This window comes from Hippocampus comes, unplaced genomic scaffold, assembly GCF_001891065.2.
Source record: "Hippocampus comes isolate QL1 unplaced genomic scaffold, H_comes_QL1_v1.1 scaffold242, whole genome shotgun sequence".
NCBI lineage: Eukaryota > Metazoa > Chordata > Actinopteri > Syngnathiformes > Syngnathidae > Hippocampus > Hippocampus comes.
Genome location: NW_017805385.1, coordinates 600550 through 620775, shown reverse-complemented (window position 1 = coordinate 620775; position 20226 = coordinate 600550). Strand labels below are relative to the sequence as shown.

At 40.7% G+C, this 20226-nt stretch overlaps 1 protein-coding gene across 2 annotated transcripts in view; it reads left to right on the top strand.

Moving 5' to 3' along the window:
• The first annotated feature begins 322 nt into the window (after positions 1–322).
• LOC109517622 (dynein heavy chain 11, axonemal) overlaps positions 323–20226 on the top strand; it is a 39803-nt gene continuing 19899 nt past the window's right edge. Inside the window, exons 1-52 of one of the 2 annotated variants that reach the window (XM_019872893.1) lie at positions 323–763; positions 870–1013; positions 1117–1310; positions 1405–1594; positions 1676–1775; positions 2301–2512; positions 3131–3352; positions 3423–3590; positions 3712–3828; positions 3942–4079; positions 4171–4286; positions 4370–4574; positions 5369–5470; positions 5554–5949; positions 6140–6472; positions 6915–7169; positions 7246–7415; positions 7491–7713; positions 7804–7920; positions 8017–8103; positions 8192–8350; positions 8556–8639; positions 8749–8907; positions 8995–9117; positions 9317–9439; positions 9989–10213; positions 10286–10377; positions 10454–10580; positions 10678–10818; positions 10954–11187; positions 11536–11667; positions 11914–12074; positions 12151–12307; positions 12436–12581; positions 12665–12781; positions 12867–13005; positions 13092–13184; positions 13356–13550; positions 13635–13712; positions 13802–13934; positions 14150–14277; positions 14530–14678; positions 14799–14949; positions 15043–15174; positions 15578–15751; positions 17127–17331; positions 17553–17718; positions 17789–17891; positions 18165–18404; positions 18493–18654; positions 18755–18948; positions 19115–19277. In XM_019872893.1, coding sequence (XP_019728452.1) covers positions 545–763; positions 870–1013; positions 1117–1310; positions 1405–1594; positions 1676–1775; positions 2301–2512; positions 3131–3352; positions 3423–3590; positions 3712–3828; positions 3942–4079; positions 4171–4286; positions 4370–4574; positions 5369–5470; positions 5554–5949; positions 6140–6472; positions 6915–7169; positions 7246–7415; positions 7491–7713; positions 7804–7920; positions 8017–8103; positions 8192–8350; positions 8556–8639; positions 8749–8907; positions 8995–9117; positions 9317–9439; positions 9989–10213; positions 10286–10377; positions 10454–10580; positions 10678–10818; positions 10954–11187; positions 11536–11667; positions 11914–12074; positions 12151–12307; positions 12436–12581; positions 12665–12781; positions 12867–13005; positions 13092–13184; positions 13356–13550; positions 13635–13712; positions 13802–13934; positions 14150–14277; positions 14530–14678; positions 14799–14949; positions 15043–15174; positions 15578–15751; positions 17127–17331; positions 17553–17718; positions 17789–17891; positions 18165–18404; positions 18493–18654; positions 18755–18948; positions 19115–19277 — 8493 coding nt within the window. In that variant the 5' untranslated portion in view covers positions 323–544. Of the gene's footprint in view, positions 764–869; positions 1014–1116; positions 1311–1404; positions 1595–1675; positions 1776–2300; positions 2513–3130; positions 3353–3422; positions 3591–3711; positions 3829–3941; positions 4080–4170; positions 4287–4369; positions 4575–5368; positions 5471–5553; positions 5950–6139; positions 6473–6914; positions 7170–7245; positions 7416–7490; positions 7714–7803; positions 7921–8016; positions 8104–8191; positions 8351–8555; positions 8640–8748; positions 8908–8994; positions 9118–9316; positions 9440–9988; positions 10214–10285; positions 10378–10453; positions 10581–10677; positions 10819–10953; positions 11188–11535; positions 11668–11913; positions 12075–12150; positions 12308–12435; positions 12582–12664; positions 12782–12866; positions 13006–13091; positions 13185–13355; positions 13551–13634; positions 13713–13801; positions 13935–14149; positions 14278–14529; positions 14679–14798; positions 14950–15042; positions 15175–15577; positions 15752–17126; positions 17332–17552; positions 17719–17788; positions 17892–18164; positions 18405–18492; positions 18655–18754; positions 18949–19114; positions 19278–20226 lie in introns of those variants that run through there. The other variant, XM_019872891.1, reaches the window with a different exon arrangement.

The window sequence follows — 20226 nt, the reverse complement described above, 5'->3', positions numbered from 1 at the left end:
TGTGATGCGCAACGCAACACAAACCACCACGACAGACCGAGCTGGAATACAATCTTGCAAAAGTGACCGTTTGGTTTTAATACACACAGTTTAAAATCGTTCAATCAACGCAAAAGAACCATCCGTCCAAATGATGTGTTGAAATCATGCAATCTCAAAAAAACGTACCCATCGATTTTCATGGTCTCTTCAACGAAGGTATACGTGATCTGTTTGATTTACAATATTTAGCATCCTCCCTCCCCGATAGCGATTAGAGCAAATGATCACATTGTTTTTGTTTGTTCCTTGCAAACATGATGACCCACACAACTCCCCATGGTGACAGACGGAGCCCCGAAACGTCATCGGCAGTGATTGAGGAGACTGTCCGCTGCTTGGCAACCACACGCTGAACCTCCCCGCTCGTGGACTTCAAGTCAGGATCGTCTTCTTCGCCGACAAACGCGGGGAGTAAAACAAATCATTGCGGGGATATTTTTTAAGGGTATAACGTGAGGGTTTTTTTTTTCTTCTCGAGTTTAGGGTCGTAAAGTGAGGTAATATGTCGGACGACGACGAAGGTGCGCCTTCCTTTCTTGACGACGTGAGAGTAAAGTTTGTCGAAGAGAAAGTTTGTAAATTCCTACAAATGCAGCCTCAAACGTGGGGTGAAGGTGCTGCCAGTCAAGACTTCCAAACGCTATTGGTAGACCTTTTTGAAAAACACACTGCTGTTTATTTGTCTAAGACAAAGACAGGTGGCCTGGACGCTATCAATGAGGTATGCTTATAACAAATACAGTAATTACTAGCATAGCATTTGTGCTAGCAAAGATGAATTGCATTGAAATGGGCCATGTTTTTACTGCATATTTTTTCAAACGTAGACCCCGAGTTTTGTCAGAAACAAGATCATTTATATCACAAAGAAGCGACGTGCCCTCGTCCATTCAGAAAACTACAAGAAGATTCTGCTTTTTGGTGTCCTGGCTCCATGTCCAGTTTTGCAATTGTCAATCATAGTTGAACAGGTGATATCATAAGATTCCCATCATTTTCTTAAGAATAAAAACAAAACAAAACATGCTTAATTATTTATGTCGTTTATTTTTACTTGGCTTGTGTTCTTCCAAGATATGTACCCCACTGCTGTCCAACAGTCTAAACCAGCACACATGGCCACAACTGTTGTCTGAGGACATTACTCGAAATGCACAAAGGATATGCAATAAAACATCAGTTGTGCGAAGACGTGCTTTGGGGGAATCTGTCCTCGCTGTTCCACCTGATACTGACTGGATGGAAAATGTATCTAGTACTTTTAAAATGTAAGAGTACACAAATGTTATCAAGATAAGTTAATGGTGCAGGAGTATATTTTATGTACGCATATATTTGTTTATTTATGTATTTTACCCAAAGGTATGGTAACTATGACAGGACACTGGCTCACAACATAGAGACCCAGGTGAGCAACTGGACCAATCTGATTCAGAGAATGTTGAAGGAGGATTCATCAGACATACTTCTGACTGGCAATAATCCTGGGCCTGCTGCAGAGCTGGGGTTCTGGGCTTCCAGGAAGCGCAATATTCAAAGCATATATCAACAGGCATGCACCGATTAAATTGTCATCTTCTTTATTTTCATCACCTGGAATTCCTTGCTATAGACTGTGCTTTTCCCTGTGTAGCTTCAGAGCCCTATTATCCAGAAGATGGCAGAGATGTTGGAGATGATGGAAAGCAGCTACCATCCTGTCATAAAGACACTGATTGGAAATGTATTTGATGGTAAGATTTTTTTTCCAAAAAAAACAAACACTAAATAATTATGCAAAGTTCAGACTGAAAGCCGAGACTTTTCCCTAGCCCTAATGCTTTTACAGATTTTTTTCTGATCATGGGGCTTTCATGTTTGTGTTTGATGTGTATATGTTTCCTTTTTTTTTCCTGTGCATTATAGAGTAAATTTTTAAGATTTATTTGTTTTCAAATCTTTAAATTGTCCTGCCCCATCTTAACCTGTTTGAGCTGCTCCACCCCTACACTCTGCTTGGTGCCTCAGGTCAGCTGACAAAAGGCTCCTGGAGGTACTGAGGACAAAGCGGCGACTCCAAAAGATAGAGCTTTTCTCGTTGCTGGTCCCTGTCTTTCGAATGAACTCCCTTTGAACATTAGGCAAACCTCATCATCTGTTTTAAAAACTCGTATTAAAACCCAAGAACCTTTAGCATTCTGCAAAAGATTGTGCACCCTTGAAATTTTCCAAGTAGATGAATCATTTAAACTAAAATTGTGACTTTCTTTTCTCAAAAGCACTCCAAGAAGCAGAGGACATTGACCTCCATCTACAGCCACTGTGTGTTCATCTTTCTCAAATGGAAAATCAAGGTTTCCCAGATGTTGAAGCCTCCATTCCTACACTGTTTCACCTTTTATTCCTGATCTGGACTAGCTGCCAACCATATCAAAGCCCAACACGAATTGTCGTCTTACTTCAGCAGCTCTGCAATCTGTTCATTGAACAGGTATGGCTATTTGATTTTACCATTGTAGTTGTTGTGCTAATATTATATCGGCTCAGGGATGTTCCGATCAAGGTTTTAAGATGCCTATACCGATACTGATTTTCCATGAGCGTGATTTGCCGGAACCTATTCGGATCACGTGGATTCGGTGTAAAATGTTCAATTTTAGAGCTATAACGATGGATTTACTTAAATGGTTGATTAATCAAAAAAGTAAACAAAACTTAAAATTAAGTTGTGTATGGAATAATCACATCCATGACAATTCATCGATGTCATTGGCCATACATTGTGCACTGCCGGTAAAAATTAATAGAATGTAAGGACGGTATCATGTCTGTAATAGTTTTCTTAAGATAGATAAAAGATTTTTTTTAACCATAGAAAAACACTTGGGGATAAATATGTCACTCCATCACTACACCATTGACATTCACATTGGCCTATCGTGCCTTTGATCGGATTCACCAATCATGCACTTTTTCACGATCGTATCGACCATATCGATCATATCGGCCGATATGATTGAAGCATCCCTAGTATATGCAAAAACTGCATTGCTGATGTCAACCATGAGTTTGATTTCCACATTTACAGGTGTACTATTTTATCTTACAGGCATGTGCATATTTGTCAACTGAGTTATTACTGCGGGAAGACCCAGAGGAAGGTCTACACATGTTGAAGAGCGTGATAAAACTCTTCCGATGTTTCGAAAAGAGTTATCAGAGCCAGAGGGAGAGGTTGGCAAGCCATGCAAAACATGCACCCTGGGATTTCCCATCTGTCATCATTTTTACACGTTTCAACAATTTCCTTAACCGCATGCTACAGCTAGAGGTGAGGATAAAACTTTGTACAGTATGTTTCATGTCGGGTATGAGTATACTTTTTTTCTCCCCCATTGCAGGACATTTTTGAAATAATGCTGGAATACAAAAGATTAGAAAAACTGGAATTTGGTGGGCCTAAAGGCAAACTCTACAATGAGCATGCTGCTCAGATGTACACAGAGTTCAGTGAGCACTGCCTGTTCTTAATTCACAGTGATCACAGCCCTCTTGACTGCAACTCCCAGGTGAACTTTTCTTGAAGAACATGACTTATATTTAATAAGGTTATCTTCAAACTAGTAAATAAACCAAATTCAAACTGCAGATATTGTTTTCACATGATAACAACACATGATGCTAACACAGGGTTTTGAGAAGGAATACAAGGATTTCAAAATGAAGATTGTGGACTTTGAATGCCAATTTGCCAGCCTCCTCTGCTCAGTCTTTCACGATTGCGCAGGACTTGAAGCAGTATTTAAAGTAAGAGAATGTCGATCTACTAACTGTGATGTATGAAACTGGTATCGGTGGCTCAGCCACTGCATGTGACAGCAAACAGTCATAGCATCACCTTCTCCTGTTCTTGTCTTTAGCTGTTAACAATTGTTGGACCTTTCCTTGAGAGAGAGCACATTAGGCAAATATTTAGTCCTAACATTCCGCTCCTGGTGCAACAGTTTCAAGATGAGCTGGACAAATGTAAATTGCTCTTTAAGTCACAACTCAATGAGGTAAGTAGTAATATTACGAAAAAAAGAGAAAAGAATAAAATCCCATTTGGGTTAGTGCAACACTCTGTTTCTATTCTCTCTTTATTTACAGCTTGGAAGTTGTTTTGGAAAGAACATGGCCTGTGCATCTGGAATGTTGAAATGGGCAAAAATGATCAGAGAACGCATTGAAACCCCATGGGAAAAACTACAAATTGTGTTTGAAAGGTTGAGTGAAACGACTTAATTCTACAGTTTATATAGTGTATGTGGAAGCAGTAGCGTCCTAAAGCTCATGACTTATTATTCAGCGTTTTCAGATCTGTGGGAGGTATGGATACAACGAATGTGCACCATATGTATAAGGAGATGATTAGTCTTCTACACCAATGTGAGGAACAAGTTTACTCTGGGTGGTGTAATGGTTTGGAGCAGGCTTGCCAGATTAATTTGCAACAACCGCTCTTATGTAGAAACTCCTCAAACGACCTCATCTCGGTCAATTTCAATCCCAAGGTGAGTTCACATTTTTCGCTCCAGTAAGACACACAGAGCACTGTTTTTATTCCAGCAAGTAATAGTAAATAAATTAAATAATTACATTTGATCACATTGATTCCTATAATAATGGAGATTTGAATGTACAAAACCTCCAGAGTGACATGCATTTATTTATTTATTTATTTAGGTTGCAAAATTGCTCGATTACAATGTTTTTAATTATTATGCACAACAGTTAAAACAGGGTCACGGTGAGCTGGAGCCTATTTCTGCTGCGGTGGGCAAGAAGCATAGTACACACTGGACTGGTTGAATTTAATAGAGATCATTATTGTTAAAAATATCAAATATCTGTACTGATAATGTGACATTAATATAGGAACTCCTTTATTCGTTTATTTAGTTTTTTAATCACCCTAACAATGCTTTCATCCATGTCATCACTTGTATTGTATGCCCGGGGACATAACCGACCCGACTCAATGTTGCTCCACAGGCAAGAATTTATTCAGCTTCTTTTGCAATTTACATATACGTCTAAAAAAATCCCAAATCATTGTTTTTTCACATTGTCTTTAGTGCATAAAATAATGTTACTAAATAAAATGCAATAAAATCCGTAATATAGAACTACCCTCTTTAAATGCACCAAAGGCATGATTTTCCAGTATTGCATCTACCACCTCTCGCAGGTGCACCCTGCACTTTTCGGAACCTCTGTTTTGTGACATTCAGCCAAAAATCCTAATCCTGTCCACAGTCAAACAGTGTCTCACTAATCGGTACTGGTATCTGTTTTGGGTCCCCAGCTGGCTGAAGTCTTGAAAGATGTTAAGTATATTCAAACGCTCAACATTGACATTCCTGTGGCAGCCATGACTGTTTTTGAGAAACGTGACCTCTTCACAAAGGTTAGAAGCGCACATGCGACCAGCAGAACCTCTTACTGTTTTGTCAGTGTTTAAAAGATCCTCATCATTTATTGTGTTTTTAGTATGTGAGGAGTTTGCAGCTCGTAGTGCAGTGGTACAACAAACTGAAACAGACTGTCCTCGAAATTGAACTCCCGCTCATCAGAGATGAACTGGCCTCAGTAGACCAACTACTGAAAAGAGCAGAGACCGACTTGACGTGGCAACACCAAGACTGCTGGAGCTTCATATGCATCACCAAAAAACAGGTCCAAGACCTTGCTGACCGAGCCAGTAGAGCAAAGGAGAACCGTGATGCCATGCAATCAATGATGAAGAGTTGGAGCAAGCACACTATGTTTTGCAGAAAGGACAACAAGAAAAACTCACTACTACAGCTTGAGGACAGAGGAGACCGTGTTAGCAAGATATCTAGCTCCATAAAACAAGATGGAGTCTTCATCCACAAGTTGGTACAGGTACATCACAATTTGTTCCATTTATCCTCTCTTATAGAGGTTTCCGCATGCATAGTCATTGATAATGTAGCAAGAAATTTACTGTACCTGTAAGATGTAAAGATCCAAAACAGGACGGAATCTGCTTTTGATCACGCTGCTTTTTGTATGTATATTCTCTCCTGTCCACAATCCTCTGAACCATATTCAGGAGAACATGATGCTCTTCAATGCAGACCCAACTTCAGACGCTTGGCAATCCTACATGGAATATGTGGACGAGATGGTGGTGGAGGGGCTCTTTGGCTACATTGGTCAGTCACTCCAATTCATTGTGGACAACATGGACTCATGTCAAAAGCAGGCCCCTCTCTTTGAGGCTCATTTGATGCTCACGGACTTGGGCATGAGCTTCCATCCGTCCCTGCAGAGAGATGCAAAAGATGGCTTCTATGAGCTTGTAGCAGGACTTGTTGGAGATATTTTTAAGGTGTCAGTAAATATCAACAAGTTGTCTGCTAATTTGAGCTTGGGCAGCTATCAGGTACTGACTTTCATTGGCTTCTGAATTACAATTAGGAATGGGCATTTGACAACATTTCCTTCATTGACTATTAATGATCAGTTAATTGATTGATTCATCGTGACGGTATTTTTCATGCTATGGGAGAATAAGACAGAATATTTTTGTTCAAGACAGCTACTGTACACACAAGCAATAGGATTTTTCATGATCAACTCTTGATGAATTAATATACCTTCCTGAAATGCAATAGATTCTGTACTACATAACATTTGGTGTGATTTTAAAATGAGAAAAATACATACAAGCAAGACATTGTGGCGTAGAGAAGAAGGTCCTTCCAAAATAAAGAGGATTTGAAAAGGGAAAGAGTTAGAAACGTAAAGCAATAAAATGTCCTCACTTGCCACACCTGCGAAAAAGCCTACTTACACACAACTGTCATGTTATTGACTCCTTACAGGATGTAATGGAAGACATGCTTGATTTGTTGGATTTGCGGAAGGAAGTGATGGAAAGAGTTGAGAACGTCCTCCACAAAGCCATATCGTACCAGCAACAGTTTGATTGCTACACCCATTTGTGGCAAGATGACCGGGCAGAGTTCCTCAGCCAATTTCTCTTGTATGCACGTGCGCTGACACCTGAAGAGGCTGAGGCTCACAGAGCTGATATTCTCCCAGAGAACCCTCCTACCGTTGATCACTTCAAAGAACAGGTGAAAGCCGTCTTCGCCATATCCGTTCCAAAATCACATGAGATTTTCATAAATAACAATGGTCTTGACTTAACAGATTGATTACTACGAGGACCTGTACTCTGAAACATGCAAACTTGAAGACTCCAGAGTATTTGATGGATGGTTTCGAGTGGACATTAAGCACTTCAAAGTCACTCTGTTGAACACTATTAAGAAGTGGAGTTGGCTTTTTAAGGAGCACCTCTTGACATATGTCACAAACAGGTCACCATTGACGCTGCTAAAACTCAAAGAAAACTGTCTCTATGCCATTCTTACATTTCACGTTATTCCCTTTAGTCTTGATGACCTTCAAGGATTTGTCCATACTACTGTTGATGGGCTTGCTAAGTGTTTGCCAAAAGGAGACTACCGCAGTCTCGTGGAAGTCATGAGTCACCTCCTGGCTATTAGGGATAGACAAGCTGTCACCGACAAGATGTTTGAGCCCCTAAGAGACACAGTAATCCTCCTAGAACGGCATGGAGTGACCATTCCGGACAAGGTCTATTTACAGCTCGAGGTAAAGGGATTTGTCATTTTTATTTATTTTTTATATTTGACTTCTCGCTCGCAAATGAGGAAATCTTTTCAATTCACCCACACTTGTTAGGAACTTCCTGAAAAATGGAATGGGGCTAAAAAATTGTCCTTAAAAGTGAGGCATGAGGTGTCCCCTATGCAAAATGAAGAAGTGATGGTTTTACGAAGACGCTGCTTGGAATTTGAGGTCACAACTCATCTCTGTTTCCTGCTTCTGCATAAATAAAATAGAGCATACGTGGATGTAATTGTGTCACGAAGCTTCTTGAAATTTCTTTTTCAGGTGAAACAAAGCCAATTCAGGGACATCTTCAGAGCAACTGCACCTTTCAGTTACAAAACATCTCATCCCTACATTAGTCTGGATAAAGTAGGAGTTAAACTGTTACCTAATTATGGTCAGAAATTTAGATTTGACACTATGTAACATATTTCTTCTCTTGTCTTCTGTTGCATAGTCTGAGAAAGCAATCCGAGACATGGACAAAGAACTGTCAGCGTTGCAGGAGTCAACAAATTTATTTGACGTCACGATCCCTGACTATAAAGACATTAAGCTCTGCAAACGAGAGATCATTGTTCTCAAAGAACTGTGGGACATGGTCATATTTGTTCATGTGAGTAACGTCATAGTTAGAAAGTTAAAAAAAAAAAATACGACGAAAATGGAAATATACCTGTAGCTACAAAGCCACAGAAGCCAATAATTCAATAATCTGACCAGCCTGCTGTCTGTGTGGTCATTGATTCTCTTGCCACTAAATGCCCCAATTAAGGTCCCTCAGCCCATTGACCCTTATGCACGTGACTTTATCTATACAGACCAATGTGGACCACTGGACAAAGAGCAAATGGAGGCAGATAAACGTCGAACAAATAGATGTGGAATTGAGCGGGTTTGCTAAGGTCAGATCACCAACAGTGAGCTTCTCACCTGCCATGCACCACATCTTTGGTTGTTACATTGGTCTAATAAAGTTAAGTAATGATGGTAACACGCCTGCTGTTTGTGTAGGACATGCGAAAGCTTGACAAAGAGGCTCGTGTATGGAATGTGTATTCTGGCTTAGACCTTTTTGTGAAGAATTTGTTGACGTCGCTGCGAGCTGTGAGTCAGCTACAGAACCTTGCAATTCGAGAGCGCCACTGGGTACAACTACTAAGGACAATGCAGGTGCACACTACTTGAGAGCAGCATTTTGCTACATAGAAATGACATGTTTTTGCATTCTGCTTATTTATTTATTTATTTATCTAACAGATGAACTTCACTGTGACTGATCATACTACCTTGGCAGACCTCTTGGCTCTGCAACTTCATCTTTATGAAGAAGTTGTTCGTAGCACAGTGGATAAGGCAGTTAAAGAAATGGCCATTGAGAAGGTAATTTTTTTTTTGTTAATGGATTAACAGGCAATCATATCAATGTCATCAAAATATTTTATGCCTCACAGTCTTTTCGTTTGTGCTTTTAGAAAGGCTAAGAATATCTTTTGCATCAGTGTGTCTCGATCTATTGGTAGATGAAGTAACTGCAGTAACTGCAGTTTGTGCATATAGAAAGGTTGCTTTTTAATTTCAGGTTGTGACAGAAATTAGTCAAATATGGGCATCAATGGAGCTTTCATATGAAGATCATTACCAAACCTCTCTCCCTCTACTTAAATGTGATGAAGAGCTCATTGTGACCCTTGAGGATCATCAGGTAAGTTACAGCGCGAGTCTGCTTAGATTGACCTTAACGTCTCAAAAAGGCTGTAGCTGTAAGACACAAGGACTCGTTCTCAAGACGAGTTGTCTGTTAGAAGCACTGGTAGTTAAATGCTGCATGGTCGAGAATGCAGAATGGGGCCTCTCCGTCTGACTGTCTAACAGCACGGCTGAGACTGCAGAAGCCCCTATTGAGTCCTTAGATTTATAGCTGCTATTGCACATGGGGCATTGTAGCATCACGGCGGCCTCGGTGCTGTCTTTGATGTAGCAGACGGATGGTGTTGGGGGGGGGGGGGGGTCATTGTAGCCAGCAATTAGAAGTCTTACTTCTTTGGTGCCTCTGTCTTTGTGTAAATAGACCATATCCCTCCCCCATTTTTTTGTCGTGTGCCAAGATGATGAGATTGCTTGAAAATGAAACTGGTGCATGTGATAATATGAGCTGATCAAAATGTGACTCCTTGCAGGTTAGTGTTTATGGTTGTGCCAAATGTTAGATCACTTATGTTGTTCCTTCCAACTCTTTGTGCCCATCCTCAAGGTTCAGCTCCAGGGCATCTTTCAAAGCAAGCACATAGATCACTTTCTTGACCAAGTTGTGGAACTTCAGAGACAGCTAACAGTGACTGACTCTGTGTTGATGGTCTGGATGGAGGTGCAAAGAACATGGGCCTATTTAGAAAGTATCTTTAAAGGCTGTGATGATATCTGCCAGCAACTACCAACAGATGCACACAGATTCCGAATGATAGATGCTGAATTTCAGGTCTGCACTTGCATTCATTGTTGCACTTCTGGACCAAAAGGACTCCAAATTGAATCCAGTTGACTTTTTCAGGAATTAATGTTGGACAGTGCAAAAACCAAACATGTGATTGAAGCCACCAATAAACCCAAACTCTTTGAAAAGTTGGAAGATCTTCAGAAAAGGTCATTGTGCATTCTATGTTGTTTTTTTAAAACATGAAAATGATTGGCCTAATTCCTAATTCCTCTCTTTTGCCAGGCTGGCTTTGTGTGAAAAAGCTCTTGCTGAATACCTGGAGACCAAAAGACTTGCATTTCCGAGATTCTATTTCATATCATCTGCAGACTTGCTGGATATTCTCTCCAAGGGAGGCCGTCCCAAAGATGTACATAATTGATTTGATTTTATCTTGCTTCTTTATTATGTATTAATAGCCACATTTCAATACTCACTGTACATCAATCTGATGCATTGCATTTCAGGTGACATGCCACCTCTTAAAATTATTTGATAATGTGTCTGATCTGGAATTCTCCAACAATCAACCTAAACTTGCTATGGGCATGTACAGCAAAGAACGGGAGTATGTACCATTCCAGAAGGAATGTTACTGTAATGGCGCGGTAAGCTATGACGATAAAATATTCTATCCAGAATAGAATAGAATTCATGTTTTATTAATCTTGAGGGAAATTCTATAACGTTTGACTGTATTCTGATAATTCGTTGTTATATGTTACACATGAATATTGTATAAGGTGGAGGTGTGGCTTGCCTTTCTGGAGGAGTCCATGAGGGAAAGTATTCGGGGTCACCTGTCTGAGGCTGTGTCAGTGTATGAGGAAAGGCCCAGAGAGCAGTGGATTTTTGATTTCCCGGCCCAAGTTGCTCTGACTGCGTCACAGATTTGGTGGAGTAACGATGTGGAGCTTGCGTTTAAAAGACTGGAAGAAGGATTTGAGTCTGCTCTTAAAGACTACAACAAGAAACAGGTGAGAAGAGAATGTGTGACTCTTTTCCATGCCATCTTGATTGCATCAGATTCAATGACTTGTGCTTGTCGGTTTTTCCAGTGCTACTGTATGTCATGACCTTGATTGCTGCTTAAATAATTCCCCCCTCCTTCAGATAACAGATTCAAGCTGTCATGCAAGACCAGTGATGAACTAATTCCAGTGATATTTTAGTCAAGCTGTTTGTGCAAAATTATCTTGTTCCAATGTTCACTTTCATACACCTGTGCTGTCGGGGAGCCTGATGAGTGTTACTGGTAATACCGGTCGCATTTTTTTTTGGTACCCTTAGATTTATTTGAAGTTGCTCTGTCCAATCTCCCCCAGATTGCTCAACTGAACATGTTGATTAACATGCTGTTGAGTGAGCTGAGTCAAGGAGACAGACAGAAGATCATGACTATTTGCACCATCGATGTTCATGCGAGAGATGTTGTCGCCAGCTTGATTGCCCAAAAGGTGAGCAATCTAAGATCGCACCAACTGTAGAGCAAGCACATTTCACATTTTACAACCCAATCTCACAAATCAGAAATCTGTGTTGCACATCATGTTTACTCTCTGAAGACTCTTCTATTGTCATTATCATTATATTTGATTAAAACAAAAACTGGAATCAGTTTCAACTGTCATATTTCTTTGTCACTGTGCCGTAGTAATGGCATTTCTACAGCATAGTTTGTCAGTTATCAACTGTGCGTCTAGGTTACCACCTCACAGGCCTTCCATTGGCTTTCCCATCTCCGACACTACTGGAATGAGCCGCAGCGCCACTGTTTCATTAACATTTGTGATGCCCAGCTCCCTTACCTTTACGAGTATCTTGGAAATACACCACGTCTTGTCATCACTCCTCTCACAGACCGGTAAGAATGTTGGCCATTGTCATTCAGAAAATGCATCAAAGGTTTCTACACACTGTATATTCCTTTATTGACTTAGCTGCTACATCACACTGACTCAGTCACTGCACCTGACCATGAGTGGGGCGCCATCGGGTCCTGCTGGGACTGGTAAAACTGAGACCACAAAGGACCTTGGCCGGGCAGCGGGTGTCATGGTCTACATCTTTAACTGTTCTGAGCAGATGGACTACAGGGTTGGAGATTTGATAATCGACCCCCTTTGTTCATTTCATATTCACACATTGTTAGCAGTGCATTTATTGATTTATTTATTTTTAATGTCTCTTGTTTGTGTCTTTTTTCACATTATTTGTATGCCTAGTCAACAGGCAATATCTACAAGGGTTTGGCCCAGACTGGAGCATGGGGCTGCTTTGATGAATTCAATCGCATCCCCGTCGAGGTTTTGTCTGTTGTTGCGGTGCAGGTGAAAACGATCCAGGATGCCATCAGATCTAAAAAGCAAAGGTAAAAAGATTAATCTGAATTTATCAAGCCTCTTGGGCAAGGTGCGTATTACCTGTACTAATAACAGGTCAACGTGTCCTCAGATTCCTGTTCCTGAATACAGAAATTCTCTTAAAGCCCTCCGTGGGGATCTTCATTACTATGAATCCAGGCTATGCAGGAAGGACGGAACTACCCGAGAACCTCAAGGCTTTGTTTAGGTGGACATTGTAAACAATCACAATGTGTCATTCAGTACAATGTAGATTTAGGTTAAATATATGCTTTATCTTCTTGCTGCTGTAGACCGTGCGCAATGGTGGTACCAGACATTGAGCTCATCTGTGAGATCATGTTAGTGGCAGAGGGCTTCTGTGGTGCCAAGCTTCTAGCCAGGAAGTTCACTTCTCTTTACACTCTGTGCAAAGAGCTTCTTTCCAAGCAGGTAGGACTATAACAGTTTATTACACTCCCCTGTTTATTTATTTTATTTTTTGTGATGTAAATACCCACCTACTGTATATCTGTTAGGATCACTATGATTGGGGTTTACGAGCTGTCAAGTCTGTTTTGGTCGTTGCTGGCACACTCAGAAGAAGAGACAAGACAAGACCCGAGGACCAGGTGATGCCATAACATTGGAAAAGGAAGGTGCTGTGGGCTCAACCCATCAATTTGAGCAGAGATAAGATCCAAGTTTTTGTGTGCAAGCAAGATCTCTTTTAGTTATACTCAGTATAGCAACTCAAACCAACAACTGAAAACCATTGAGGCAAGACTAAATGTGTTTTTTAGGTGTTAATGCGTGCGCTGAGGGATTTCAACATGCCAAAAATTGTGACCGATGATGTCACGATCTTCCTTGGACTGTTGCGAGATCTATTTCCTGGCCTAGAAGTAGAGAGAGAAAGAGAATGGGACTTTGAAAAGGAAGTCAGAAATACCACTGTTTCTCTCCGACTCCAGCACGAGGAAGCATTCATACTCAAGGTTTATCATCATATGGCTTAAAAATAATTATCTTTTCCACTAAGTGATCAATATCCAAAATGTCATCACATCTCTTTTTTTAAGGTGATGCAGTTGGTGGAACTCATGGCTGTGCGTCATTCTGTCTTTGTTGTTGGAAATGCTGGAACTGGAAAAAGCTCGGTTCGTTAGTAATGGTTTTAATTCTCATTAAAAAAAATAGATCCATGTCTAGTGGTAACATGTCACATACGGTGTTTATGTTTCACTAGATATTGCGAGTTCTCTATAAAACCTACGTAAACCTGAAGCGGAAGCCTGTCTGGAATGACCTCAATCCAAAAGCAGTTGACAGAGATGAATTGTTTGGCTTCATCCATCCTGCAACTCGAGAGTGGAAAGACGGCAAGCATATTTGATTTGAAATAAAAATACAGTGGACCCCCGCATACTTGCAGTTCGGCACCCGCGGATTCACCTAATCACAGGATTTCTTTGTTCCCAGTGTGTGTGTGTAAAAAAGGAAAAACACATGGGGGTCCACTGTACATTTAAATCCTCAAATGAACATAAATTGAACACCTTGCAATGTCCTTTCCTGTTTGCGTTCCCAATGTAAGGTTTGCTTTCATCGCTAATGCGAGAGCAAGCGAACATGTCCAACCCAGGACCTAAGTGGATTGTGTTGGATGGAGATATCGATCCGATGTGGATTGAATCACTCAACACAGTGATGGATGACAACAAGGTACCTCCCTCCTGTTCACCCATACACTTTTCTTTTTAAACAACACATAGCAACAAAGGTGGTACAGACAGAAAAAGATGTTTCTTTCACCCACCTTCAGCAATCGCTTACTGGACTGGCATACTTGGAACTCTTTTTTTTTTTTCCCAGAGCAATGAATTATGTCACTGAGCTGATGAGATGTTTTCATTGTTTAAGTTATGTCTCGCTGATCATTAAGTGGGTACAATAAAGCCATATATAATCTTCCAGGTCCTGACTCTAGCTAGCAATGAGCGGGTGCCACTCACTTCATCGATGAGGCTTGTGTTTGAAATTAGCCACCTGAGAGTAGCCACTCCTGCCACTGTATCCAGAGCAGGAATTCTTTTCATCAATCCACAAGACCTGGGCTGGAATCTGTGAGTCCTAAACAACAATTCTTTTCCATTTTGATAGCTGTGTATGTTTGTGTTTTTTAACTAGAATAGGTTAGTGTCTTAATTATATTGTCTCGATAATAAATAATTAATTTTGCTCAGATATGTTGCCAGTTGGATTGACCAGCGAGAACGGCAAACAGAAAGGGCTCACTTAACCATACTGTTTGAAAAATATGTCCCACGTTGTGTTGAGAAGATGCGAAAGACATTCAAGACAATCACTCCAATTCCTGAGAACTCTCTGGTCCAGGTATGTCACGCATACAGCAAATAATCAATTTCCCTTTGCCCTCTATGAAATCCTGATGTCAGAACTTATCTATATTTCTCTGTTCTCATTCAGACACTCTGCACTTTGCTCGACTGCCTTCTAACCCCAGAAAACATTCCATCTGACTCTCCCAGGGAGCTTTATGAGACTTACTTTATTTTTGCCTGCATTTGGGCTTTTGGAGGGGCCTTGTGTCATGACCAGGTTCATTCATTTTCTAACTGATTAAATGATTACAGTACTTGTCTTTTTTGGCACCTCAACGTATAGGTGTGTACATACATAAAAATGCATGTATCTCGGTTGAATAAAATCATCTACCAACTTAATAAGTGGACCTAGGTGATTTTGGTATCAAGTTAGTATTTTTTCTTTTTGTAATACCAGTTTTTCCTATTTGATTTCAATTTTTGTTTGTCTGACATTTGTACTAAAACAAATGCACTAGTGTATGTAAATAATGGTTGGCCTACATTATTATACTTTGTTCAGACAAACGTTGACAGTTGAAATAATCTAAAATAAGGCTTGAACGTTTTTTTAATTCAGACCGGGCCTGTGCATTGAGAATATGCATAACATTCTGAAATCTTTTCTGATTATCTAGCTCTATGATTACCGAGTGGAGTTCAGTAAGTGGTGGGCCAAAGAAATGAAGACGGTGAAGTTTCCAACACAGGGAACCGTGTTTGACTTCTACATTGATCCTCAAACCAAGCGCTTTCTTCCTTGGACTGACATTGTGCCTCCCTTTGAAATGGAAACTGGCACACCATTACAAGTGAGAATACCTCTTTTCATCTAGACCAGGGGTGTCAAACGTACGGCCCGCGGGCCGGATCCGGCCCACAAAGGACTTTAATCCGGCCCGCGAGATGATTATGTAAATCAGTGGTGTCAAACATACGGTCCGCGGGCCGTTCAATCAGGCCCCACAGGATAATTTAAAAGTGAAGAAAATGCATAAAAGACACAGAATAAATATTTTTAATAAGGTGCAATTCATTGAGTATCCGCTAGGGGACACTGTTTTGATCAGAGAAGAAGACAACAGCAGCCTCAGTCCATCACTGAGACAGACCCATGACAGCAGACGCTATCAATAGCACTCTCACATTTACACATTTAATAGCACGCTCCTTAGTTTGTAAGGTGTAGGCAGGGATTACATTTAGATTTTATATGCACGTGTAAATGGTTTAAAACTTCCTTTCTTGATAAATCTCGTTTAATCTTAAAGTGCATTACTATATTTTTCAAAACCAATTACTTGTTAAAGTTTGTACAATCAGTGGGATCAGTTGCAATGCATATATGTGAATGATAAAAGTAAATTGCACATTTGTCGAAGGAAATGTAAGGTGCTTCATGAAATATTTTGTAAAAGATATGTTCATTAAATTTCAACATTTTCCTAATGTTCTTGTGCTTCTTTATACCAAAACAAAGGAAAGACATGTTGTTTTGGTTATTTATAGCAAAGTATGGTATCATTTTAATGGTCCGGCCCACTTGACATCTACCCAGGCCGTATGTGGCCCACCATGTGAAATGAGTTTGACACCCCTGATCTAGACCAATATTATTATTATTTTATATATATTTTTTTAGGTAATTCAAAAACGCCAAACTTTTTCACAGGTTTGACAAAATGTCATACACATGCTCATTAAAAATTTGAAGAGAAATAACCAAGAATCAACAATGAAGACATTAAAATTGTACATACGCCTCATTGAACATAATAAGAAAGGCTCATGTCACTTTGAGAGGTTATGGCAGGGGTGTTCCAGTGGTTGATAGGCTTGCCACTGTGTGTGATTACCATCTACTACACCCCATACCAGTCTGTGTGGGGATGAAGGCTTGAGCAACAAGGCTTGAGCTATCACCCACGCTCTTTTGTCTTTCTTTATGCTGCTGTATACAGCTGTGAATGCTCCAAAGGGTCTTGCTGAGCCATAATTAGAGGGGTTTTGTTCTCAGCAAATGAAGCTATTATGACAGAATAGTTGTGGTATACTGGCGGAATGCAAGAAATTATAAATCACATACAATTCACTGAACACTTGTCTGTCAATAAATCACTCCAAAGAAAGCCTTAATAACCATGTATGTTTCTGTTCCCTGTCCTCCTGCGGTTTGTATGATTGTAGGCTGTTCTGGTACACACAGCAGAGACCTTGCGTCTGCGCTACTTCATGGACTTGTTGCTGGAGCGGAGACAGCCCCTGATGCTTGTAGGGAACGCAGGAGTGGGGAAAACTGCACTTGTCAGGCATAAGTTAGATGGCCTGCCAGAGAGTTACACAACTACAAAAATACCCTTCAACTACTACACAACGTCCCTGGCACTGCAGGGTGAGTTGGGAGGGGGAGTGGTGTGTGTGTGTGTGTGTGTGTGTGTGTGTGTGTGTGTGTGTGTGTGGGGGGGGGGGTGTTTTTGGTTTGTGGTTGCACGTTTTAATAAGCTGTAGCGCCATCTGCTGGTGCTTTCCAACTGATTCTAGAGTGGAAGAATTTCAGTTGTTCATTTGTCAAAAAATAAATAAAATCATAATTTGGTTTTGTTGCTTTTGTAGAGTTCCTAGAACGTAAGTTAGAAAAACGAGCAGGCAGGAGCTACTCACCTGCAGGCAGCAGAAAGCTGGTGTACTTCATTGATGATATGAACTTGCCAGCTGTCGACACCTATGGAACAGTGCAACCGCACACACTCATAAGGCAGCATCTGGATTATGGGCACTGGTATGATGGCATTTTTTTTTCCTGTTGCATTCAATTCTACATTGTAACGCAATTTTGGCATACACCACAGGTACGATCGACAGAAGTTGTCCTTAAAAGAAATAAGCAACACACAATATGTTGCCTGTATGAACCCAACTGCTGGGAGCTTCAGTATCAACCCAAGACTTCAGGTATGTTTAAAAAATTAAAATGCCAATATACAGTACATAGGATTATTCTTGAAGAGGTATACTTTCAGCATGCTTACTGTTGTGCACGGGACAATTAAAACACTGGTGTGTGATTAAATACAATAGTAGTGAAGTGGCGATCACATTGATTTTGGACTGATAGTCTGAAATTAAACAGACTTATTGAAATGTTTTAATGCAGGGATACCAATACAGCTAAGGACTATCATTATTATTTTCAAAATCAAGATAATGTCATCTTTTTTTCAACAGAGACATTTCTCCGTGTTTGCGGTGAACTTTCCTTCATCCGAGGCGCTGATGTCCATCTTTGGGCAGATCTTGAGCTGTCACCTGACACAGCATCACTTCAGTTTGCCAGTTCAGAAGAGCATTGCAGCTGTCGTCCAGGCTGCAGTAACGCTCCATCACAAGATGGATCTCAGCTTTCTGCCAACAGCTGTCAAATTTCATTATACATTCAACATGCGAGATATGTCTAACATCTTTCAGGTAATGCCAAGTGCAAGACTATATTGGAACTATTTGCAAGAAGGCCTGTGAATGAAGCAAAATATTCATCTGGATGCGTGTGGGTCAGGGTATCCTCTTCGCTGAACCAGAGAATGTGGAAAACAGCGTTGATCTTGCTCTGCTTTGGCTCCATGAGTCCTGCAGAGTCTACTCTGACAGGCTGTTAAATGTCAAAGACGTACAGCTCTTCCGGAAGCTCCAGATGGACACTGTGCATGAGTGCTTTGAGGTGCAATACAGATTCAGATTCCCAAATAAGTTCACCCACCGCTAATATTACTGATCAGTTGTCCCAAATAAATTGATATATGGTATGTTTCTTTATCTAGGGCGTTGAAGATGAAAAGGTGACAAAGCAACCCCTTATCTTTTGCCACTTTGCCCAAGTGGGCAAGGAATCCTTTTACACAACTGTCACAGACTGGTGTATGCTCAGGACCATCCTCACTGATGCCCTGGAGAGCTACAATGAACTCAATGCAGCCATGAATCTTGTGCTGTTTGAAGACGCAATGCAACATGTGTAAGTATTGATGTATAGCATGTGACCAGAGTGAGTGTAAATTTAGCAGTTTTTTTTTCCCTTTAAGATTGTTTTAGCTTAAAAAAAAAGAAAACACGTAATGTTTTTCCCAAAAAGTAAGTATCGGTAATACAAATTCATGACAAAAATGTCTTGTTGTTGCCAGCTGTCGCATCAGTCGCATCCTGGAGTCTCCGGGCAGTCATGCCTTACTGATCGGGGTTGGGGGCAGTGGGAAGCAGAGCCTGACTCGTCTGGCTGCCTACATTTCCTCTGTGGAAGTCTTCCAAATCACTTTACACAAAGGTTACGGCATCCAGGACCTCAAGGTAAACGCAGATGCAAGATCATAATAATTACCATATAATGTCATAAAGTATGCTTTCCCCATGTTCTATCAACACACATGGCCTTCAATTTGTTTTGTTTTTTTTGTTTTGTTTTTTTTACACAAAATAAAATGAACGTGGAAAAACGTAATCAATATTCCCCATGGCTGCATGCATGATATTGATTTAATTCCATTTTGTTAAGCTGCTCTGTTGATGCAGGAAATAATTGTCAGATACCATTAAAGACCACTGGGAAATATTTCAATATCTTGTTGATGAGACATGTTTTGCGGTTGTAATAATTCAAAAACACCTTAAAAGTTCATGGCGGCATATTGTCAGTGGCGGTTCTAGATCAGTTTCACTGAGGGGGCCGGGCTGGGGCCGGGGGTTTTGATGGAGGGGCACATTCAACCCAGGGCTAAAAAGACAGATTCGAAATATTATTTGACTTTTTATTTCATCAAACTTTCAAAGCATTGTAGTCATAACATTACAGTGATGAGAAAAAAACAGTATTAGGAGGGCTAAAATATCTGCAAGCGTAACAATACGCCGAGTCCATCTGTTGAGAATATTCAAGCCAGGGGTGGATATGGTACCAGCCTGCCTTGAAGCTCCTTCTCCTGTCTCCCATCAGGGTCCTGGGAAACTGTTTTAGCTCTGGCTGCATTGGCGGGTCCTCTTTACATCTACTGATGTCTGTGGACAAAGACAAACCAAATAAATGTAAACACAAGTTCTGCATGGACACAGCATATACACTAACCCGGTACACTTAGATTGCTGAGGCACTCAGACATATACAAGTGTCTAAAACAGTGGTGTCAAACATACGGCCCGCGGGGCGGATCCGGCCCGCAAAGGAGTTTAATCCGGCCCGCGAGATGATTATGTAAAGCAGGGGTGTCAAACATACGGCCCAGCCCCGCGGCAGGACGCGCCA